We start from the raw sequence: 24,392 nt of genomic DNA on the forward strand, positions 1-24,392 counted from the left end.
CATTACAAAATCTAGAACACTGGACGACAATACAAGATCTAGAACACCGGACTACAATACATTACACGATCTAGAACACGGGACTACAATACAAGATCTAGAACACTGGACTACAATACATTACAAGATATAGAGCACCGGACTACAATTCATTACAAGATCTAGAACACTGGACTACAATACATTACAAGATCTAGAACACTGGACTACAATACAAGATCTAGAACACTGGACGACAATACAAGATCTAGAACACTGGACGACAATACAAGATCTAGAACACTGGACGACAATACAAGATCTAGAACACTGGACTACAATACATTACATGATCTAGAACACGGGACTACAATACAAGATCTAGAACACTGGACTACAATACATTACAAGATCTAGAACACCGGACTACAATACATTACAAGATATAGAGCACCGGACTACAATTCATTACAAGATCTAGAACACTGGACGACAATACAAGATCTAGAACACTGGACGACAATACAAGATCTAGAACACAGGACTACAATACAAGATCTAGAACACTGGACTACAATACATTACAAGATCTAGAACACTGGACTACAATACATTACAAAATCTAGAACACTGGACGACAATACAAGATCTAGAACACCGGACTACAATACATTACAAGATCTAGAACACCGGACTACAATACATTACAAGATCTAGAAAACTGGACGACAATACAAGATCTAGAACACTGGACAACAATACAAGATCTAGAACACTGGACGACAATACAAGATCTAGAACACTGGACGACAATACAAGATCTAGAACAATGGACGACAATACAAGATCTAGAACACTGGACTACAACACAACACATATCCCAGGATAGTTCAGACACGGTCAGACAGACAGATATACAGTGCCTTGCGAAAGTATTCGGCCCCCTTGAACTTTGCGACCTTTTGCCACATTTCAGGCTTCATGAATAAAGATATAAAACTGTATTTTTCTGTGAATAATCAACAACAAGTGGGACACAATCATGAAGTGGAACGACATTTATTGGATATTTCAAACTTTTTTAACAAATCAAAAACTGAAAAATTGGGCGTGCAAAATTATTCAGCCCCCTTAAGTTAATACTTTGTAGCGCCACCTTTTGCTGCGATTACAGCTGTAAGTCGCTTGGGGTATGTCTCTATCAGTTTTGCACATCGAGAGACTGAATTTTTTTCCCATTCCTCCTTGCAAAACAGCTCGAGCTCAGTGAGGTTGGATGGAGAGCATTTGTGAACAGCAGTTTTCAGTTCTTTCCACAGATTCTCGATTGGATTCAGGTCTGGACATTGACTTGGCCATTCTAACACCTGGATATGTTTATTTTTGAACCATTCCATTGTAGATTTTGCTTTATGTTTTGGATCATTGTCTTGTTGGAAGACAAATCTCCGTCCCAGTCTCAGGTCTTTTGCAGACTCCATCAGGTTTTCTTCCAGAACGGTCCTGTATTTGGCTCCATCCATCTTCCCATCAATTTTAACCATCTTCCCTGTCCCTGCTGAAGAAAAGCAGGCCCAAACCATGATGCTGCCACCACCATGTTTGACAGTGGGGATGGTGTGTTCAGGGTGATGAGCTGTGTTGCTTTTATGCCAAACATAACGTCTTGCATTGTTGCCAAAAAGTTCAATTTTGGTTTCATCTGACCAGAGCACCTTCTTCCACATGTTTGGTGTGTCTCCCAGGTGGCTTGTGGCAAACTTTAAACGACACTTTTTATGGATATCTTTAAGAAATGGCTTTCTTCTTGCCACTCTTCCATAAAGGCCAGATTTGTGCAATATACGACTGATTGTTGTCCTATGGACAGAGTCTCCCACCTCAGCTGTAGATCTCTGCAGTTCATCCAGAGTGACCATGGGCCTCTTGGCTGCATCTCTGATCAGTCTTCTCCTTGTATGAGCTGAAAGTTTAGAGGGACGGCCAGGTCTTGGTAGATTTGCAGTGGTCTGATACTCCTTCCATTTCAATATTATCGCTTGCACAGTGCTCCTTGGGATGTTTAAAGCTTGGGAAATATTTTTGTATCCAAATCCGGCTTTAAACTTCTTCACAACAGTATCTCGGACCTGCCTGGTGTGTTCCTTGTTCTTCATGATGCTCTCTGCGCTTTTAACGGACCTCTGAGACTATCACAGCGCAGGTGCATTTATACGGAGACTTGATTACACACAGGTGGATTGTATTTATCATCATTAGTCATTTAGGTCAACATTGGATCATTCAGGGATCCTCACTGAACTTCTGGAGAGAGTTTGCTGCACTGAAAGTAAAGGGGCTGAATAATTTTGCACGCCCAATTTTTCAGTTTTTGATTTGTTAAAAAAGTTTGAAATATCCAATAAATGTCGTTCCACTTCATGATTGTGTCCCACTTGTTGTTGATTCTTCACAAAAAAATACAGTTTTATATCTTTATGTTTGAAGCCTGAAATGTGGCAAAAGGTCGCAAAGTTCAAGGGGGCCGAATACTTTCGCAAGGCACTGTAGGTGTACCTGCTAGACAGGGCCTTCTGGGCGGAGGCTCTGGCTGCTGCAGCCGCTACCCCTGCAGCCACAACGGCTGCTCTGGCCTCCCCAGGGGTGGGCTGTCTGGGGCCTGAGCTGGTATCTGAGGAGGGCCTCCGTAGGCCGGAGAGTCTCTCTCTGTCCTCAACCTTCAGCAGGTCAAACACAGAGCTGGGGCCTGGAGGGAGGAGGACAGGGGAGGAGGACAGGGCAAGGAGGAGGACAGGGCAGGGAGGAGGACAGGGGAGGGAGGAGGACAGGGGAGGGAGGAGGACAGGGGAGGAGACAAGGGAGGACAGACAAGATGACAAGGAGACAGGGCAGGGAGGAGACAGGGGAGGAGGACAGGGCAAGGAGGAGGACAGGGCAGGGAGGAGGACAGGGCAAGGAGGAGGACAGGGAAGGGAGGAGGACAGGGCAGGGAGGAGGACAGGGCAGGGAGGAGGACAGGGGAGGAGACAAGGGAGGACAGACAAGATGACAAGGAGACAGGGCAGGGAGGAGGACAGGGCAGGGAGGAGGACAGGGCAGGGAGGAGGACAGGGCAAAAAAATTGTTTTAGAGACAAAAAAAACATCACCATTGATACAGGAGATACTCCTAAATATCATTGACTCCAGCTTTCAAATCCAGGCACGTCTTAAATGTTCAAATACTGGAGGAGGACAGGGAGGAGACCGGGGTGAGTAGTCAGGACTATCTATAATAAAAGCAGAACAGAGTGGAGACAGGGCAGGGAGGAGACGGGGCAGGGAGGAGACAGGGCAGGGAGGAGACCGGGGTGAGTAGTCAGGACTATCTATAATAAAAGCAGAACAGAGTGGAGACAGGGCAGGGAGGAGACAGGGCAGGGAGGAGACAGGGCAGGGAGGAGACCGGGGTGAGTAGTCAGGACTATCTATAATAAAAGCAGAACAGAGTGGAGACAGGGCAGGGAGGAGACAGGGCAGGGAGGAGACCGGGGTGAGTAGTCAGGACTATCTATAATAAAAGCAGAACAGAGTGGAGACCGGGCAGGGAGGAGACAGGGCAGGGAGGAGACGGGAGGGAGGAGACTGGGGTGAGTAGTCAGGACTATCTATAATAAAAGCAGAACAGAGTGGAGACCGGGCAGGGAGGAGACAGGGCAGGGAGGAGACGGGAGGGAGGAGACTGGGGTGAGTAGTCAGGACTATCTATAATAAAAGCAGAACAGAGTGGAGACAGGGCAGGGAGGAGACAGGGCAGGGAGGAGACAGGGCAGGGGGGAGACCGGGGTGAGTAGTCAGGACTATCTATAATAAAAGCAGAACAGAGTGGAGACAGGGCAGGGAGGAGACAGGGCAGGGAGGAGACAGGGCAGGGAGGAGACAGGGCAGGGAGGAGACTGGGGTGAGTAGTCAGGACTATCTATAATAAAAGCAGAACAGAGTGGAGACAGGGCAGGGAGGAGACAGGGCAGGGAGGAGACCGGGGTGAGTAGTCAGGACTATCTATAATAAAAGCAGAACAGAGTGGAGACAGGGCAGGGAGGAGACAGGGCAGGGGGGAGACAGGGCAGGGAGGAGACAGGGCAGGGAGGAGACCGGGGTGAGTAGTCAGGACTATCTATAATAAAAGCAGAACAGAGTGGAGACAGGGCAGGGAGGAGACAGGGGTGAGTAGTCAGGACTATCTATAATAAAAGCAGAACAGAGTGCAGATGGACATAGCACCACGGTTGATAAAGAGGAGACGACCACGAGGATTAAAACATTCTTGTTGTGTCTACAGGTTTCAGAAGAATACAGAGAACAGTCTGCACCTTGCAGTGTAGCCTCCCCCAGCAGCTCCCTCCTCTGGGCAGAGTCCAGCTGGTGACGACCCCCCTTAGAGGGCGCTTCCTGGGCCATGTGGCCTCGAGACGTCTGCAGGGCCTGGGCTACCATGGGGCTGACGCTGGACAGGTCCACCACTGGACGGAAGTAGTGGACCGGCCTAAAGTCTCTGGGCAGGTTGGGAGGAGGGAAGATCTGAGGAGAGAGAGGGAGAGAGAGAGAGAGAGAGAGAGAGAGAGAGAGAGAGAGAGAGAGAGAGAGAGAGAGAGAGAGAGAGGGAGGGGGAGGGGGAGAGAGAGAGAGAGAGAGGGAGAGAGAGAGAGAAACAGAGAGAGACAGAGAGAGAGAGAGAGAGAGAGAGAGAGAGAGAGAGAGAGAGAGAGAGAGGGAGGGAGAGAGACAGGGGGAGGGAGAGAGGTAGAGAGAGAGAGAGGTAGAGAGAGAGAGGGAGGGAGAGAGAGAGGTAGAGAGAGAGAGGTAGAGAGGTAGAGAGAGGGAGAGAGAGGTAGAGAGAGAGGTGGAGAGAGGGAGAGAGAGGGAGAGAGGTGGAGAGGGGTGGAGAGAGAGAGAGGAGAGAGAGAGAGAGAGAGAGAGAGAGGTGGAGAGAGGGAGAGGGAGAGAGGGAGACAGAGAGAGAGACAGAGGGAGGGAGAGAGGGAGAGAGAGAGAGGGAGGGAGAGAGGTAGAGGTAGAGAGAGAGAGGGAGGGAGAGAGGTAGAGGTAGAGAGGTAGAGAGACAGACAGAGAGAGTGAGAGAGAGAGGTAGAGAGAGGGAGAGGGAGAGAGGTGGAGAGGGGTGGAGAGAGAGAGAGGAGAGAGAGAGGAGGTAGAGAGAGAGAGGGAGAGAGAGCGAGAGAAAGAGGCCAGGGGATGGAGGTGATATAATTCGGAGGTAATTGAAGAGAGATTTATTTAGAAACTAGGTTAAGAGAGCACCTACTGTTTTGGTCTCCAGCTTATCGGAGGCCAGGGTGAATCCTTCTAGGATTTTACCCAGATAAGCAGCGTCTTTACTGTGGTCTGAAGACGAAGAGAAAACAGCATTAGAGAACAATATGCAGTGATCCTCATTGATGTGATCGACATTATGTTCATGGACAGGACTATGACACTGAATGAAGAGGCACAGAGAGAGACAGACAGAGAGAGAGACAGAGAGAGTCCCTTACACATAAACCCTAAACAAGTGTATGAACCACAACTTTCCATAGTGCAGGACAAACACAACTGGTAGGGCATGTTCCCCAGAGATTCAGGACAACTGGTAGGGCCTGTTCCCCAGAGATTCAGGACAAACACAACTGGTAGGGCCTGCTCCCCAGAGATTCAGGACAAACACAACTGGTAGGGCCTGTTCCCCAGAGATTCAGGACAAACACAACTGGTAGGGCCTGTTCCCCAGAGATTCAGGACAACTGGTAGGGCCTGTTCCCCAGAGATTCAGGACAACTGGTAGGGCCTGTTCCCCAGAGATTCAGGACAACTGGTAGGGCCTGTTCCCCAGAGATTCAGGACAAACACAACTGGTAGGGCCTGTTCCCCAGAGATTCAGGACAAACACAACTGGTAGGGCCTGTTCCCCAGAGATTCAGGACAAACACAACTGGTAGGGCCTGTTCCCCAGAGATTCAGGACAAACACAACTGATAGGGCCTGTTCCCCAGAGATTCAAGACAACTGGTAGGGCCTGTTCCCCAGAGATTCAGGACAACTGGTAGGGCCTGGTCCCCAGAAATTCAGGACAACTGGCAGGGCCTGTTCCCCAGAGATTCAGGACAAACACAACTGGTAGGGCCTGTTCCCCAGAGATTCAGGACAAACACAACTGGCAGGGCCTGTTCCCCAGAGATTCAGGACAACTGGTAGGGCCTGTTCCCCAGAGATTCAGGACAACTGGTAGGGCCTGTTCCCCAGAGATTCAGGACAACTGGCAGGGCCTGTTCCCCAGAGATTCAGGACAAACACAACTGGTAGGGCCTGTTCCCCAGAGATTCAGGACAACTGGTAGGGCCTGTTCCCCAGAGATTCAGGACAACTTGTAGGGCCTGTTCCCCAGAGATTCAGGACAAACACAACTGGTAGGGCCTGTTCCCCAGAGATTCAGGACAACTGGTAGGGCCTGTTCCCCAGAGATTCAGGACAACTGGTAGGGCCTGTTCCCCTGAGATTCAGGACAACTGGTAGGGCCTGTTCCCCAGAGATTCAGGACAACTGGTAGGGCCTGTTCCCCAGAGATTCAGGACAACTGGTAGGGCCTGTTCCCCAGAGATTCAGGACAACTGGTAGGGCCTGTTCCCCAGAGATTCAGGACAACTGGTAGGGCCTGTTCCCTAGAGATTCAGGACAACTGGTAGGGCCTGTTCCCCAGAGATTCAGGACAACTGGTAGGGCCTGTTCCCCAGAGATACAGGACAAACACAACTGGCAGGGCCTGTTCCCCAGAGATTCAGGACAACTGGTAGGGCCTGTTCCCCAGAGATTCAAGACAAACACAACTGGTAGGGCCTGTTCCCCAGAGATTCAGGACAAACAACTGGTAGGGCCTGTTAACCAGAGATTCAGGACAAACACAACTGGCAGGGCCTGTTCTCCAGAGATTCAGGACAAACACAACTGGCAGGGCCTGTTAACCAGAGATTCAGGACAACTGGTAGGGCCTGTTCCCCAGAGATTAAGGACAACTGGTAGGGCCTGTTCCCCAGAGATTCAGGACAAACACAACTGGCAGGGCCTGTTCCCCAGAGATTCAGGACAAACACAACTGGCAGGGCCTGTTCCCCAGAGATTCAGGACAACTGGTAGGGCCAGTTCCCCAGAGATTCAGGACAACTGGTAGGGCCAGTTCCCCAGAGATTCAGGACAACTGGTAGGGCCTGTTCCCCAGAGATTCAGGACAACTGGTAGGGCCTGTTCCCCAGAGATTCAGGACAACTGGTAGGGCCTGTTCCCCAGAGATTCAGGACAAACACAACTGGCAGGGCCTGTTCTCCGGAGATTCAGGACAAACACAACTGGCAGGGCCTGTTCCCCAGGGATTCTATATTTTTAGTTCAGGACTAGGCTTAATCTGTGTCTGGGAAACTGTCCCAGAGTCTTCCACCTCCTGTCATCTCAGTGGACCTCACCTTTCTTCGTCCTGTTGTACTGCTGGGGGGCGGTCCATCCGTACAGTCCGTCGCCAGGCTCCTCCCCTCCCAGCACCGTGTCGTAGTTAGACATGATGTCTCTGTGGTAGATGTCCTCGTCATCGTCCTCCATCGCACCCACACCAAACCCCTGGAGAGGGGGGGGGGGGGGGGTCAAAGGGTCAAGGGTCAAGCACAGGCTAAGTATCCCAGAGCACCTGACTAGTAACAACCAAACAATACAGAGAGATGACAACAGTCAGACAGTGTTGTCCCTACTATTAGAGCTGACACAACAGTCAGACAGTGTTGTCCCTACTATTAGAGCTGACACAACAGTCAGACAGTGTTGTCCCTACTATTAGAGCTGACACAACAGTCAGACAGTGTTGTCCCTACTATTAGAGCTGACAGTCAGACAGTGTTTTCCCTACTATTAGAGCTGACAACAGTCAGACAGTGTTTCCCCTACTATTAGAGCTGACACAACAGTCAGACAGTGTTGTCCCTACTATTAGAGCTGACACAACAGTCAGACAGTGTTGTCTCTACTATTAGAGCTGACACAACAGTCAGACAGTGTTTCCCCTTCTATTAGAGCTGACACAACAGTCAGTGTTTTCCCTACTATTAGCTGACACAACAGTCAGACAGTGTTTCCCCTACTATTAGAGCTGACACAACAGTCAGACAGTGTTGTCCCTACTATTAGAGCTGACAACAGTCAGACAGTGTTTCCCCTACTATTAGAGCTGACACAACAGTCAGACAGTGTTGTCCCTACTATTAGAGCTGACACAACAGTCAGACAGTGTTGTCTCTACTATTAGAGCTGACACAACAGTCAGACAGTGTTTCCCCTACTATTAGAGCTGACACAACAGTCAGACAGTGTTTCCTCTACTATTAGAGCTGACACAACAGTCAGACAGTGTTTCCCCTACTATTAGAGCTGACACAACAGTCAGACAGTGTTATCCCTACTATTAGAGCTGACACAACAGTCAGACAGTGTTGTCCCTACTATTAGAGCTGACACAACAGTCAGACAGTGTTGTCCCTACTATTAGAGCTGACACAACAGTCAGACAGTGTTTTCTCTACTATTAGAGCTGACAACAGTCAGACATTGTTTCCCCTACTATTAGAGCTGACAACAGTCAGACAGTGTTGTCCCTACTATTAGAGCTGACAACAGTCAGACAGTGTTGTCCCTACTATTAGAGCTGACACAACAGTCAGACAGTGTTGTCCCTACTATTAGAGCTGACACAACAGTCAGACAGTGTTGTCCCTACTATTAGAGCTGACACAACAGTCAGACAGTGTTGTCCCTACTATTAGAGCTGACACAACAATCAGACAGTGTTGTCCCTACTATTAGAGCTGACACAACAGTCAGACAGTGTTGTCCCTACTATTAGAGCTGACACAACAGTCAGACAGTGTTGTCCCTACTATTAGAGCTGACACAACAGTCAGACAGTGTTGTCCCTACTATTAGAGCTGACACAACAGTCAGACAGTGTTGTCCCTACTATTAGAGCTGACACAACAGTCAGACAGTGTTGTCCCTACTATTAGAGCTGACACAACAGTCAGACAGTGTTTCCCCTACTATTAGAGCTGACACAACAGTCAGACAGTGTTGTCCCTACTATTAGAGCTGACACAACAGTCAGACAGTGTTGTCCCTACTATTAGAGCTGACACAACAGTCAGACAGTGTTTTCTCTACTATTAGAGCTGACACAACAGTCAGACAGTGTTTCCCCTACTATAACAAACAGGGTACACGTCACGAACCTGACCAACTGAACAAAACAACGAGAGACACACGTATCCATACAAACCTGTCCTGCCACTCCTCCTCTGCGTCTTTGTCCCTTCCTGTCCTCTCCAAACAGGCTGTTGGTCCTGTCTGAGTCCATGGTGAACAGGTTGATGTGTCCCGCGCCCGGACCTCCCCTCAGGGCCGCCAGGGGGTTCAGACCCCGGTAGCCCAGGCCGTGCAGGTCCACTTTAGGGGTGAAGTCTATAGGAGTCACGTCTTTGGGAGCGAAGGTCAGGTTCTCAGGGAGGAACTCTCCGTCCTCCTCATCCTGTGGTTTAACAGAAGGGGATGAATCAATCAAATCACATGGTCTTTGCAGTGGTGGGAGGGGTCAACGTCAAGTCGCCTATTTTAGGGGACTTTTAGTTATAGTTTTAATTGTTTTATCAAGGTAATTAGTTTTTGTGATTGTTCCGTCTGTCTGACAGCGCCGCTTCCCTGCCTCGGGTGACTATGGGGTATCGGGTTACATATCCACAGCCATTGGAGGCTCGGGAGTCCCGCCTTAACCGCTCCTTCGCTGATCGGACTGTCCGTCGGGTGACTATGGGGTATCGGGTTACATATCCACAGCCATTGGAGGCTCGGGAGTCCCGCCTTAACGCTCCTTCGCTGATCGGACTGTCCGTCATTTTGTGTCGGAACGGTACATCACAGGTACACAAGCTGCATGTTGATGCTAAGATGAGAGTCTACTGCAGTGACAGGAAGTAGTCCCACTGTTCTACAACAAACTACATATCGCTGCTAAGCTGAGAGTCTACTGCAGTGACAGGAAGTAGTTCTACAACAAACTGCATATCGCTGCTAAGCTGAGAGTCTACTGCAGGGACAGGAAGTAGTTCCACTGTTCTACAACAAACTACATATCGCTGCTAAGCTGAGAGTCTACTGCAGGGACAGGAAGTAGTTCCACTGTTCTACAACAAACTACATATCGCTGCTAAGCTGAGAGTCTACTGCAGGGACAGGAAGTAGTTCCACTGTTCTACAACAAACTACATATCGCTGCTAAGCTGAGAGTCTACTGCAGGGACAGGAAGTAGTTCCACTGTTCTACAACAAACTACATATCGCTGCTAAGCTGAGAGTCTACTGCAGGGACAGGAAGTAGTTCCACAACAAACTGCATATCGCTGCTAAGCTGAGAGTATACTGCAGTGACAGGAAGTAGTTCCACTGTTCTACAACAAACTACATATCGCTGCTAAGCTGAGAGTCTACTGCAGGGACAGGAAGTAGTTCCACTGTTCTACAACAAACTACATATCGCTGCTAAGCTGAGAGTCTACTGCAGGGACAGGAAGTAGTTCCACTGTTCTACAACAAACTACATATCGCTGCTAAGCTGAGAGTCTACTGCAGGGACAGGAAGTAGTTCCACTGTTCTACAACAAACTACATATCGCTGCTAAGCTGAGAGTCTACTGCAGGGACAGGAAGTAGTTCCACTGTTCTACAACAAACTACATATCGCTGCTAAGCTGAGAGTCTACTGCAGTGACAGGAAGTAGTTCCACTGTTCTACAACAAACTACATATCGCTGCTAAGCTAAGAGTCTACTGCAGTGACAGGAAGTAGTTCCACTGTTCTACAACAAACTACATATCGCTGCTAAGCTGAGAGTCTACTGCAGGGACAGGAAGTAGTTCCACTGTTCTACAACAAACTACATATCGCTGCTAAGCTGAGAGTCTACTGCAGGGACAGGAAGTAGTTCTACAACAAACTGCATATCGCTGCTAAGCTGAGAGTCTACTGCAGGGACAGGAAGTTCTACAACAAACTACATATCGCTGCTAAGCTGAGAGTCTACTGCAGGGACAGGAAGTAGTTCCACTGTTCTACAACAAACTACATATCGCTGCTAAGCTAAGAGTCTACTGCAGTGACAGGAAGTAGTTCCACTGTTCTACAACAAACTACATATCGCTGCTAAGCTGAGAGTCTACTGCAGGGACAGGAAGTAGTTCTACAACAAACTGCATATCGCTGCTAAGCTGAGAGTCTACTGCAGGGACAGGAAGTAGTTCCACTGTTCTACAACAAACTACATATCGCTGCTAAGCTGAGAGTCTACTGCAGGGACAGGAAGTAGTTCTACAACAAACTACATATCGCTGCTAAGCTGAGAGTCTACTGCAGTGACAGGAAGTAGTTCCACTGTTCTACAACAAACTACATATCGCTGCTAAGCTGAGAGTCTACTGCAGTGACAGGAAGTAGATCTACAACAAACTGCATATCGCTGCTAAGCTGAGAGTCTACTGCAGGGACAGGAAGTAGTTCTACAACAAACTACATATCGCTGCTAAGCTGAGAGTCTACTGCAGTGACAGGAAGTAGTTCCACTGTTCTACAACAAACTACATATCGCTGCTAAGCTGAGAGTCTACTGCAGGGACAGGAAGTTCTACAACAAACTACATATCGCCACTAAGCTGAGAGTCTACTGCAGTGACAGGAAGTAGTTCCACTGTTCTACAACAAACTACATATCGCTGCTAAGCTGAGAGTCTACTGCAGCGACAGGAAGTAGTTCCACTGTTCTACAACAAACTACATATCGCTGCTAAGCTGAGAGTCTACTGCAGTGACAGGAAGTAGTTCCACTGTTCTACAACAAACTACATATCGCTGCTAAGCTGAGAGTCTACTGCAGTGACAGGAAGTAGTTCCACTGTTCAACAACAAACTACATATCGCTGCTAAGCTGAGAGTCTACTGCAGTGACAGGAAGTAGTTCCACTGTTCTACAACAAACTACATATCGCTGCTAAGCTGAGAGTCTACTGCAGGGACAGGAAGTAGTTCTACAACAAACTGCATATCGCTGCTAAGCTGAGAGTCTACTGCAGGGACAGGAAGTTCTACAACAAACTACATATCGCCACTAAGCTGAGAGTCTACTGCAGTGACAGGAAGTAGTTCCACTGTTCTACAACAAACTACATATCGCTGCTAAGCTGAGAGTCTACTGCAGGGACAGGAAGTAGTTCCACTGTTCTACAACAAACTACATATCGATTTATATCAAAATGGAAATTTACAAACAAACACAATTTGAAAACAAAACCACTGTGTTACCTGTGATTCCGATGAACCGTTGGGAGGCGAGGCCGAGCCGAACGCCCTTGTTGCAGAATCTGTAAAAGAGAAATAACCATTTTAGAATTATTTAAATTCACAAGCTAAAAGGGTTAAACAGTACTTTGTTGAGAGTAGAGTCCCATCAGTCTATACAACATCTTAGGCTACAACGTTGCTGCTTCGACAGTCAGAGGCTGAGTAACCCACCTGCTCTCTGCTTACACAGCCTCCTCTTCACCCTGGGCCCAACCCCCTGGCCGTCCTTCCAGCCCATCTTCCTCAGTAACTCCACCCCCATGGAGGACCTGCCAGGAGTCAACAAGGACCGCTGAGTAGAAATATACGAGTAGTTCGGCTGATCTAGAATCAGTTATACCATCTAGCTCACTGAGTACCAGGGGCTGAGTCAAGAGGAGTAGTTTGGCTGATCTAGAATCAGTTATACCATCTAGCTCACTGAGTACCAGGGGCTGTGTCAAGAGTCACAGAGTAGTTCTGCTGATCTAGAATCAGTTATACCATCTAGCTCACTGAGTACCAGGGGCTGTGTCAAGAGTCACAGAGTAGTTCGGCTGATCTAGAATCAGTTATACCATCTAGCTCACTGAGTACCAGGGGCTGTGTCAAGAGGAGTAGTTTGGCTGATCTAGAATCAGTTATACCATCTAGCTCACTGAGTACCAGGGGCTGTGTCAAGAGTCACAGAGTAGTTCGGCTGATCTAGAATCAGTTATACCATCTAGCTCACTGAGTACCAGGGGCTGTGTCAAGAGGAGTAGTTCTGCTGATCTAGAATCAGTTATACCATTTATCTCACAATGAATTACTACATTGCCAGAGAGGTCCTGATTGTAGAAAAGCCCTTGAGACATACAGGCCCAGAGTGACCACATCAAGTCTGTTCAGCCCGGTGGATAGTTACCTAGCTGGAGCCACCAAGTCTTCCAGGACAGTGTCCCCTGGGATAGGAGCTGAAAGAGAGGTGATGGCTCTGGCCTTGTCCCTGATCACATCCTTCCTGCCGGAGGCGAAGTCAGCTGTAGTGGTGATTTGTCTGGGGGCGATGCCGTGGTCCCCCAGATCCTGAGGAGACAGAACGCATTAACATCCCATGTTGGTCCACAAAGGGAAATGGTTGTTGTGCTGACAAAGTTCTTATTTAGTCTGTGATGTGGTCTCTAGAATGTATAATGTGTTCTCTAGAATGTATGTGTTCTCTAGAATGTATAATGTGTTCTCTAGAATGTATAATGTGTTCTCTAGAATGTATAATGTGTTCTCTAGAATGTATAATGTGTTCTCTAGAATGTATAATGTGGTCTCTAGAATGTATCATGTGTTCTCTAGAATGTATAATGTGTTCTCTAGAATGTATAATGTGTTCTCTAGAATGTATGTGTTCTCTAGAATGTATATTGTGGTCTCTAGAATGTATAATGTGTTCTCTAGAATGTATAATGTGTTCTCTAGAATGTATAATGTGTTCTCTAGAATGTATAATGTGTTCTCTAGAATGTATAATGTGTTCTCTAGAATGTATCATGTGTTCTCTAGAATGTATCATGTGGTCTCTAGAATGTATCATGTGGTCTCTAGAATGTATCATGTGTTCTCTAGAATGTATAATGTGTTCTCTAGAATGTAGAATGTGTTCTCTAGAATGTAGAAGGTGGTCTCTAGAATGTATCATGTGTTCTCTAGAATGTATAATGTGTTCTCTAGAATGTAGAATGTGGTCTCTAGAATGTATCATGTGTTCTCTAGAATGTATAATGTGTTCTCTAGAATGTATCATGTGGTCTCTAGAATGTATATTGTGGTCTCTAGAATGTATCATGTGGTCTCTAGAATGTATCATGTGGTCTCTAGAATGTATCATGTGGTCTCTAGAATGTATCATGTGGTCTCTAGAATGTATAATGTGTTCTCTAGAATGTATAATGTGTTCTCTAGAATGTATAATGTGTTCTCTAGAATGTAGAATGTGGTCTCTAGAATGTATCATGTGTTCTCTAGAATGTATCATGTGGTCTCTAGAATGTATCATGTGTTCTCTAGAATGTATAATGTGTTCTCTAGAATGTATAATGTGTTCTCTAGAATGTATCATGTGGTCTCTAGAATGTATAATGTGGTCTCTAGAATGTATAATGTGTTCTCTAGAATGTATCATGTGTTCTCTAGAATGTATCATGTGGTCTCTAGAATGTATAATGTGTTCTCTAGAATGTATCATGTGGTCTCTAGAATGTATCATGTGGTCTCTAGAATGTATAATGTGTTCTCTAGAATGTATAATGTGGTCTCTAGAATGTATATTGTGGTCTCTAGAATGTATCATGTGGTCTCTAGAATGTATAATGTGTTCTCTAGAATGTATCATGTGGTCTCTAGAATGTATAATGTGGTCTCTAGAATGTATAATGTGTTCTCTAGAATGTATCATGTGGTCTCTAGAATGTATAATGTGTTCTCTAGAATGTATAATGTGGTCTCTAGAATGTATCATGTGGTCTCTAGAATGTATCATGTGTTCTCTAGAATGTATCATGTGTTCTCTAGAATGTATCATGTGTTCTCTAGAATGTATCATGTGGTCTCTAGAATGTATGTGTTCTCTAGAATGTATAATGTGTTCTCTAGAATGTATAATGTGTTCTCTAGAATGTATAATGTGTTCTCTAGAATGTATAATGTGTTCTCTAGAATGTATAATGTGTTCTCTAGAATGTATCATGTGTTCTCTAGAATGTATCATGTGTTCTCTAGAATGTATCATGTGTTCTCTAGAATGTATCATGTGTTCTCTAGAATGTATCATGTGTTCTCTAGAATGTATCATGTGTTCTCTAGAATGTATAATGTGGTCTCTAGAATGTATCATGTGTTCTCTAGAATGTATCATGTGGTCTCTAGAATGTATCATGTGTTCTCTAGAATGTATCATGTGTTCTCTAGAATGTATAATGTGTTCTCTAGAATGTATAATGTGTTCTCTAGAATGTATAATGTGTTCTCTAGAATGTATCATGTGTTCTCTAGAATGTATCATGTGTTCTCTAGAATGTATCATGTGTTCTCTAGAATGTATCATGTGTTCTCTAGAATGTATCATGTGTTCTCTAGAATGTATCATGTGTTCTCTAGAATGTATCATGTGTTCTCTAGAATGTATCATGTGTTCTCTAGAATGTATAATGTGGTCTCTAGAATGTATCATGTGTTCTCTAGAATGTATCATGTGGTCTCTAGAATGTATCATGTGTTCTCTAGAATGTATAATGTGTTCTCTAGAATGTATCATGTGTTCTCTAGAATGTATCATGTGTTCTCTAGAATGTATAATGTGTTCTCTAGAATGTATCATGTGTTCTCTAGAATGTATCATGTGTTCTCTAGAATGTACCATGTGTTCTCTAGAATGTATCATGTGTTCTCTAGAATGTATAATGTGTTCTCTAGAATGTATAATGTGTTCTCTAGAATGTATATTGTGGTCTCTAGAATGTATATTGTGGTCTCTAGAATGTATCATGTGTTCTCTAGAATGTATCATGTGTTCTCTAGAATGTATCATGTGTTCTCTAGAATGTATCATGTGTTCTCTAGAATGTATCATGTGTTCTCTAGAATGTATAATGTGTTCTCTAGAATGTATAATGTGGTCTCTAGAATGTATCATGTGTTCTCTAGAATGTATCATGTGTTCTCTAGAATGTATCATGTGGTCTCTAGAATGTATAATGTGGTCTCTAGAATGTATCATGTGTTCTCTAGAATGTATCATGTGTTCTCTAGAATGTATCATGTGTTCTCTAGAATGTATAATGTGTTCTCTAGAATGTATCATGTGTTCTCTAGAATGTATAATGTGTTCTCTAGAATGTATAATGTGTTCTCTAGAATGTATCATGTGTTCTCTAGAATGTATCATGTGTTCTCTAGAATGTACCATGTGTTCTCTAGAATGTATCATGTGTTCTCTAGAATGTATAATGTGTTCTCTAGAATGTATAATGTGTTCTCTAGAATGTATAATGTGTTCTCTAGAATGTATAATGTGGTCTCTAGAATGTATAATGTGTTCTCTAGAATGTATAATGTGTTCTCTAGAATGTATAATGTGTTCTCTAGAATGTATAATGTGTTCTCTAGAATGTATCATGTGTTCTCTAGAATGTATAATGTGTTCTCTAGAATGTATCATGTGTTCTCTAGAATGTATAATGTGGTCTCTAGAATGTATAATGTGTTCTCTAGAATGTATCATGTGTTCTCTAGAATGTATCATGTGTTCTCTAGAATGTATAATGTGTTCTCTAGAATGTATAATGTGGTCTCTAGAATGTATCATGTGTTCTCTAGAATGTATCATGTGTTCTCTAGAATGTATCATGTGGTCTCTAGAATGTATAATGTGGTCTCTAGAATGTATCATGTGTTCTCTAGAATGTATCATGTGTTCTCTAGAATGTATCATGTGTTCTCTAGAATGTATAATGTGTTCTCTAGAATGTATCATGTGTTCTCTAGAATGTATAATGTGTTCTCTAGAATGTATAATGTGTTCTCTAGAATGTATCATGTGTTCTCTAGAATGTATCATGTGTTCTCTAGAATGTACCATGTGTTCTCTAGAATGTATCATGTGTTCTCTAGAATGTATAATGTGTTCTCTAGAATGTATAATGTGTTCTCTAGAATGTATAATGTGTTCTCTAGAATGTATAATGTGGTCTCTAGAATGTATAATGTGTTCTCTAGAATGTATAATGTGTTCTCTAGAATGTATAATGTGTTCTCTAGAATGTATAATGTGTTCTCTAGAATGTATCATGTGTTCTCTAGAATGTATAATGTGTTCTCTAGAATGTATCATGTGTTCTCTAGAATGTATAATGTGGTCTCTAGAATGTATATTGTGGTCTCTAGAATGTATCATGTGGTCTCTAGAATGTATAATGTGTTCTCTAGAATGTATCATGTGGTCTCTAGAATGTATAATGTGGTCTCTAGAATGTATCATGTGGTCTCTAGAATGTATCATGTGGTCTCTAGAATGTATAATGTGTTCTCTAGAATGTATCATGTGGTCTCTAGAATGTATCATGTGGTCTCTAGAATGTATAATGTGGTCTCTAGAATGTATCATGTGGTCTCTAGAATGTATCATGTGGTCTCTAGAATGTATCATGTGTTCTCTAGAATGTATAATGTGTTCTCTAGAATGTATCATGTGGTCTCTAGAATGTATCATGTGGTCTCTAGAATGTATCATGTGGTCTCTAGAATGTATCATGTGGTCTCTAGAATGTATCATGTGGTCTCTAGAATGTATCATGTGGTCTCTAGAATGTATCATGTGGTCTCTAGAATGTATCATGTGGTCTCTAGAATGTATCATGTGGTCTCTAGAATGTATCATGTGGTCTCTAGAATGTATCATGTGTTCTCTAGAATGTATAATGTGTTCTCTAGAATGTATAATGTGTTCTCTAGAATGTATAATGTGTTCTCTAGAATGTATAATGTGTTCTTTAGAATGTATAATGTGTTCTCTAGAATGTATAATGTGTTCTCTAGAATGTATAATGTGTTCTCTAGAATGTATAATGTGTTCTCTAGAATGTATAATGTGTTCTTTAGAATGTATAATGTGTTCTTTAGAATGTATAATGTGTTCTCTTTCAGATTCTAGAGTTGAAAGGGAAATAGTTTGCGTGACCAGTCCTTTCATGTATCCTGATGTTGATAAGATGAGATGTCTTGTTGGCCTACCTCCTCATCCATGAAGTCCTCTGGCCTGGCATTCTGTCTGCCTGCTTTCTGCTGTCTGGATGAAACAAAGGTTGCAGGAGTCCACCCTGCAGTAGGAAACAAGTAGTGATTCATACCGTCACATATCACAACATTTCTGTTGGACTATATTATATCAATATTTTACTCCAATTATTAATTTGAAAAACGAATAGAAATCCAACAGGTAGGTAGCGATAGGTGGCGCTAGTCCAAACTCTGGTATTTTTCATCCTATAGGTTTGGTCTCCATCTTGTTCTTAAATAGGGAGCCAACATGTTGTTCTCAGCACTTTCATTTCCCTGACTGATCAGAAGTCATGTTCTCACCATCTCTGGTCTCTCTGCAGCAGACATACAGAGAGCAATATGTATGGAACATCAAAGAGCAATAAAATGACAGTACAGCATCACCCCCCTAGAGAATCACCCCCCTAGAGAATCACCCCCCTAGAGAAACCCCCCCCCCCCCCTAGAGAATCACCCCCCTAGAGAAACACCCCCCTAGAGAAACACCCCTCTAGAGAATCACCCCCCTAGAGAATCACCCCCCTAGAGAATCACCCCACTAGAGAATCACCCCACTAGAGAATCACCCCACTAGAGAATCACCCCACTAGAGAATCACCCCACTAGAGAATCACCCCCCTAGAGAATCACCCCCCTAGAGAATCACCCCCCTAGAGAATCACCCCCCTAGAGAATCACCCCCCTAGAGAAACACCCCCACCCCCCCTAGAGAATCACCTCCCTAGAGAAACACCCACCCCTAGAGAATCAACCCCCTAGAGAATCACCCCCCTAGAGAATCACCCCCCCTAGAGAATCACCCCCCCTAGAGAATCACCCCCCCTAGAGAATCACCCCCCCTAGAGAATCACACCCCCTAGAGAATCACACCCCTAGAGAATCACCCCCTAGAGAAACACCCCCCTAGAGAATCACCCCCCTGGAGAATCACCCCCCTGGAGAATCACACCCCTGGAGAATCACCCCCCCTAGAGAAACACCCCCCCCCTAGAGAATCACCCCCCTAGAGAATCACCCCCCTAGAGAATCACCCCCCTAGAGAATCACCCCCCTAGAGAATCACACCCCCTAGAGAATCACCCCCCTAGAGAAACACCCCCCCTGGAGAATCACACCCCCTGGAGAATCACCCCCCTGGAGAATCACCCCCCTGGAGAATCACACCCCTGGAGAATCACACCCCTGGAGAATCACACCCCTGGAGAATCACACCCCTAGAGAATCACACCCCTAGAGAATCACCCCCCTAGAGAATCACCACGCCCCTAGAGAATCACCCCACGCCCCTAGAGAATCACACCCCTAGACAATCACACCCCTAGACAATCACCCCCCTAGAGAATTACCCCCCTAGACAATCACCCCCCCTAGAGAATCACCCCCCTAGAGAATCACCCCCCTAGAGAATCACCCCCCTAGAGAATCACCCCCCTAGAGAATCTGGTGGTATGGTGAGGTCTCTCAGTATGGTGATAATATGGTGAGGTCCCTTGTATGGTGGTAATATGGTATGGTGATAATATGGTATGGTGATAATATGGTATGGTGAGGTCTCTCATTATGGTGATAATATGGTATGGTGGTAATATGGTATGGTGAGGTCTCTCGGTATGGTGATAATATGGTATGGTGATAATATGGTATGGTGAGGTCTCTCAGTATGGTGATAATATGGTATGGTGAGGTCTCAGTATGGTGATAATATGGTATGGTGATAATATGGTATGGTGATAATATGGTATGGTGAGGTCTCTCAGTATGGTGATAATATGGTATGGTGAGGTCTCAGTATGGTGATAATATGGTATGGTGGTAATATGGTATGGTGAGGTCTCTCAGTATGGTGATAATATGGTATGGTGATAATATGGTATGGTGATAATATGGTATGGTGATAATATGGTATGGTGATAATATGGTATGGTGAGGTCTCTCAGTATGGTGATAATATGGTATGATGATAATATGGTATGGTGATAATATGGTATGGTGAGGTCTCTCAGTATGGTGATAATATGGTATGGTTATAATATGGTATGGTGAGGTCTCTCAGTATGGTGATAATATGGTATGGTGATAATATGGTATGGTGAGGTCTCTCAGTATGGTGATAATATGGTATGGTGATAATATGGTATGGTGATAATATGGTATGGTGAGGTCTCTCAGTATGGTGATAATATGGTATGGTGATAATATGGTATGATGAGGTCTCTCAGTATGGTGATAATATGGTATTTTGATAATATGGAATGGTGATAATATGGTATGGTGATAATATGGTATGGTGATAATATGGTATGGTGATAATATGGTATGGTGATAATATGGTATGGTGAGGTCTCTCAGTATGGTGATAATATGGTATGGTGATAATATGGTATGGTGAGGTCTCTCAGTATGGTGATAATATGGTATGGTGATAATATGGTATGGTGATAATATGGTATGGTGATAATATGGTATTGTGCGGTCTCTCAGTATGGTGATAATATGGTGATAATATGGTATGGTGATAATGTGGTATGGTGATAATATGGTATGGTGATAATGATAATATGGTATGGTGATAATATGGTATGGTGAGGTCTCTCAGTATGGTGATAATATGGTATGGTGATAATATGGTATGGTGATAATATAGTATGGTGATAATATGGTATGGTGATAGTATGGAATGGTGATAGTATGGTATGGTGAGGTCTCTCAGTATGGTGATAATTTGGTATGGTGATAATATGGTATGGTGATAATATAGTATGGTGATAATATGGTATGGTGATAATATGGTATGGTGATAATATGGTATGGTGATAATATGGTATGGTGAGGTCCCTCAGTATGGTGATAATATGGTATGGTGATAGTATGGAATGGTGATAGTATGGTATGGTGAGGTCTCTCAGTATGGTGATAATTTGGTATGGTGATAATATGGTATGGTGATAATATAGTATGGTGATAATATGGTATGGTGATAATATGGTATGGTGATAATATGGTATGGTGATAATATGGTATGGTGAGGTCCCTCAGTATGGTGATAATATGGTATGGTGAGGTCTCTCAGTATGGTGATAATATGGTATGGTTATAATATGGTATGGTGAGGTCTCTCAGTATGGTGATAATATGGTATGGTGCGGTCTCTCAGTATGGTGATAATATGGTATGGTGATAATATGGTATGGTGATAATATAGTATGGTGATAATATGGTATGGTGATAATATGGTAAGGTGCGGTCTCTCAGTATGGTGATAATATGGTATGGTGATAATATGGTATGGTGATAATATGGTATGGTGGTAATATGGTATGGTGCGGTCTCTCAGTATGGTGATAATATGGTATGGTGAGGTCTCTCAGTATGGTGATAATATGGTATGGTGATAATATGGTATGGTGATAATATGGTATGGTGGTAATATGGTATGGTGCGGTCTCTCAGTATGGTGATAATATGGTATGGTGATAATATGGTATGGTGAGGTCCCTCAGTATGGTGATAATATGGTATGGTGAGGTCTCTCAGTATGGTGATAATATGGTAAGGTGGTAATATGGTATGGTGATAATATGGTATGGTGAGGTCTCTCAGTGTGGTGATAATATGGTATGGTGATAATATGGTATGGTGAGGTCTCTCAGTATGGTGATAATATGGTATGGTGATAATATGGTATGGTGCGGTCTCTCAGTATGGTGATAATATGGTATGGTGATAATATGGTATGGTGATAATATGGTATGGTTATAATATGGTATGGTGAGGTCCCTCAGTATGGTGATAATATGGTATGGTGGTAATATGGTATGGTGATAATATGGTATGGTGAGGTCTCAGTATGGTGATAATATGGTATGGTGCGGTCTCTCAGTATGGTGATAATATGGTATGGTGATAATATGGTATGGTGATAATATGGTATGGTTATAATATGGTATGGTGAGGTCTCTCAGTATGGTGATAATGTGGTATGGTGATAATATGGTATGGTGATAATATGGTATGGTGATAATATGGTATGGTGATAATATGGTATGGTGAGGTCTCAGTATGGTGATAATATGGTATGGTGAGGTCTCTCAGAAAGAAGCTGGTTAAACAACACATGATGACATGAACAGGCCTCCGTCTCTGAGTGAGTGAGACAGAGTGATTGAGAGAGTAAGAAAGAGAGCTAATGTGTGTGTCTGAATAATTGTGTGTGTGTCTGAATGAGTGAATGAGTGTGTGTGTGTGGACCAACCTTCTTTGGTGCCCACAGTGTTGAAGTACCCAGCAGAGAATCCCCCAGTGAAGGCTCCATGGAACCTCTGGTAGCGGCCCTTCTCATCCTTCACGGTCTGCTCGTGCAGCGGGACAGGCTTCCTCAGAGGCTCATCTACACACGTGATGAAAACATCAGCAGCCGTGATATTGTAGAGTAATACTTTCGACTAGGAAAGTAGCTGGTTAGGAAATACCCCCCCCCCCCTTTTTTTTGGGAAGCACTAAGACAAACAAGTGACATCAAAACTACAACACAATACCTTACTACATCTCTGAGTTCTGTAGACCAGAACCAGGTCGATCAGAAAGACAAAATTATTGCCCAAATAGGGTCGAGGAACTACCTGTTTGCTAGGTGGCATGTTCCCATGTCTAAAAGATATATCCATAATTGCTACACGGTTCTTACTCAAACCGGGCATCATTTACATTACCGAGAAGTTTACAAGACAGTATTAAATCCAGCTATCAGATTCCGATCCTACGTGGATGTCAATGATGTGTTCTGGCCAGAGACAGAAGTGGAAGCGACCAGGCGGCGTCAGCGCCCACAATCTGCAGCCGAATCTCTGAAAGGTTCTGGCTCCAGCAGCGATGAGTGAACAGGGAGTACAGGAGGGAACTAGCTAGTTAGCTTGTGTGTACTAGCTAACTGCACAAGCAACAGGGGTTAACATAACACACTCTACCAGAGCTAGCGAGCCGACGGATATTCGCCTGGACCAGACCTAGTGACCAGACGGATACTCACCTGGACCAGACCTAGTGACCACACCGACGCCCTGGACCAGACCTAGTGAGCAGACAGATACTCACCTGGACCAGAGCTAGTGACCAGACGGATACTCACCTGGACCAGAGTAGTGACCACACTGATACCCTGGACCAGACCTAGTGAGCACACTGATACCCTGGACCAGACCTAGCGAACACACTGATACCCTGGACCAGTCCTAGTGAGCACACTGATACCCTGGACCAGAGCTAGTGAGCAGACGGATACTCACCTAGCACACTGATACCCTGGACCAGACCTAGTGAGCACACTGATACCCTGGACCAGACCTAGTGAGCAGACTGATACTCACCTAGCACACTGATACCCTGGACCAGACCTAGTGAGCAGACTGATACTCACCTAGGACACTGACGCCCTGGACCAGACCTAGTGAGCACACGGATACTCAGCTAGCACACTGACGCCCTGGACCACACCTAGTGAGCACACGGATACTCACCTAGCACACTGACGCCCTGGACCAGACCTAGTGAGCACACGGATACTCACCTAGCACACTGATACCCTGGACCAGACCTAGTGAGCACACTGATGACCTGGACCAGACCTAGTGAGCACACTGGTATCCTGGACCAGACCTAGTGAGCACACGGATACTCACCTAGCACAGCACACTGATAACCTGGACCAGACCTAGTGAGCAGACTGATACTCACCTAGCACACTGATACCCTGGACCAGACCTAGTGAGCACAATGATGCCCTGGACCAGACCTAGTGAGCACACTGATACCCTGGACCAGACCTAGTGAGCAGACGGATACTCACCTAGCACACTGATACCCTGGACCAGACCTAGTGAGCACAATGATACCCTGGACCAGAGCTAGTGACCAGACTGATAACTTGGACCAGACCTAGTGAGCAGACTGATACCCTGGACCAGAGCTAGTGACCAGACGGATACTCACCTAGCACACTGATACCCTGGACCAGACCTAGTGAGCACACTGATACCCTGGACCAGAGCTAGTGACCAGACTGATACCCTGGACCAGACCTAGTGAGCACACTGATACCCTGGACCAGAGCTAGTGACCAGACTGATACCCTGGACCAGACCTAGTGAGCACACTGATACCCTGGACCAGAGCTAGTG

General features: G+C 44.8%; 1 protein-coding gene across 2 annotated transcripts in view; it reads right to left on the bottom strand.

Annotated features, from left to right (window-relative positions):
- The window catches only part of LOC139412273 (G patch domain-containing protein 1-like), a 47,088-nt gene that overhangs the window by 21,512 nt on the left and 1,184 nt on the right, over window positions 1–24,392 (bottom strand). For both annotated transcript variants that reach the window (XM_071159114.1, XM_071159113.1), the window contains exons 2-11: window positions 22,472–22,606; window positions 18,172–18,257; window positions 13,316–13,476; window positions 12,601–12,698; window positions 12,391–12,449; window positions 9,322–9,570; window positions 7,469–7,619; window positions 5,284–5,363; window positions 4,331–4,538; window positions 2,536–2,725 (exon numbers count right to left, since the gene is read on the bottom strand). In XM_071159114.1, coding sequence (XP_071015215.1) covers window positions 2,536–2,725; window positions 4,331–4,538; window positions 5,284–5,363; window positions 7,469–7,619; window positions 9,322–9,570; window positions 12,391–12,449; window positions 12,601–12,698; window positions 13,316–13,476; window positions 18,172–18,257; window positions 22,472–22,606 — 1,417 coding nt within the window. The remainder of the gene's footprint in view (window positions 1–2,535; window positions 2,726–4,330; window positions 4,539–5,283; window positions 5,364–7,468; window positions 7,620–9,321; window positions 9,571–12,390; window positions 12,450–12,600; window positions 12,699–13,315; window positions 13,477–18,171; window positions 18,258–22,471; window positions 22,607–24,392) is intronic.

This window comes from Oncorhynchus clarkii, chromosome 6, assembly GCF_045791955.1.
Source record: "Oncorhynchus clarkii lewisi isolate Uvic-CL-2024 chromosome 6, UVic_Ocla_1.0, whole genome shotgun sequence".
In the NCBI taxonomy this organism is placed as follows: Eukaryota; Metazoa; Chordata; class Actinopteri; order Salmoniformes; family Salmonidae; genus Oncorhynchus; species Oncorhynchus clarkii.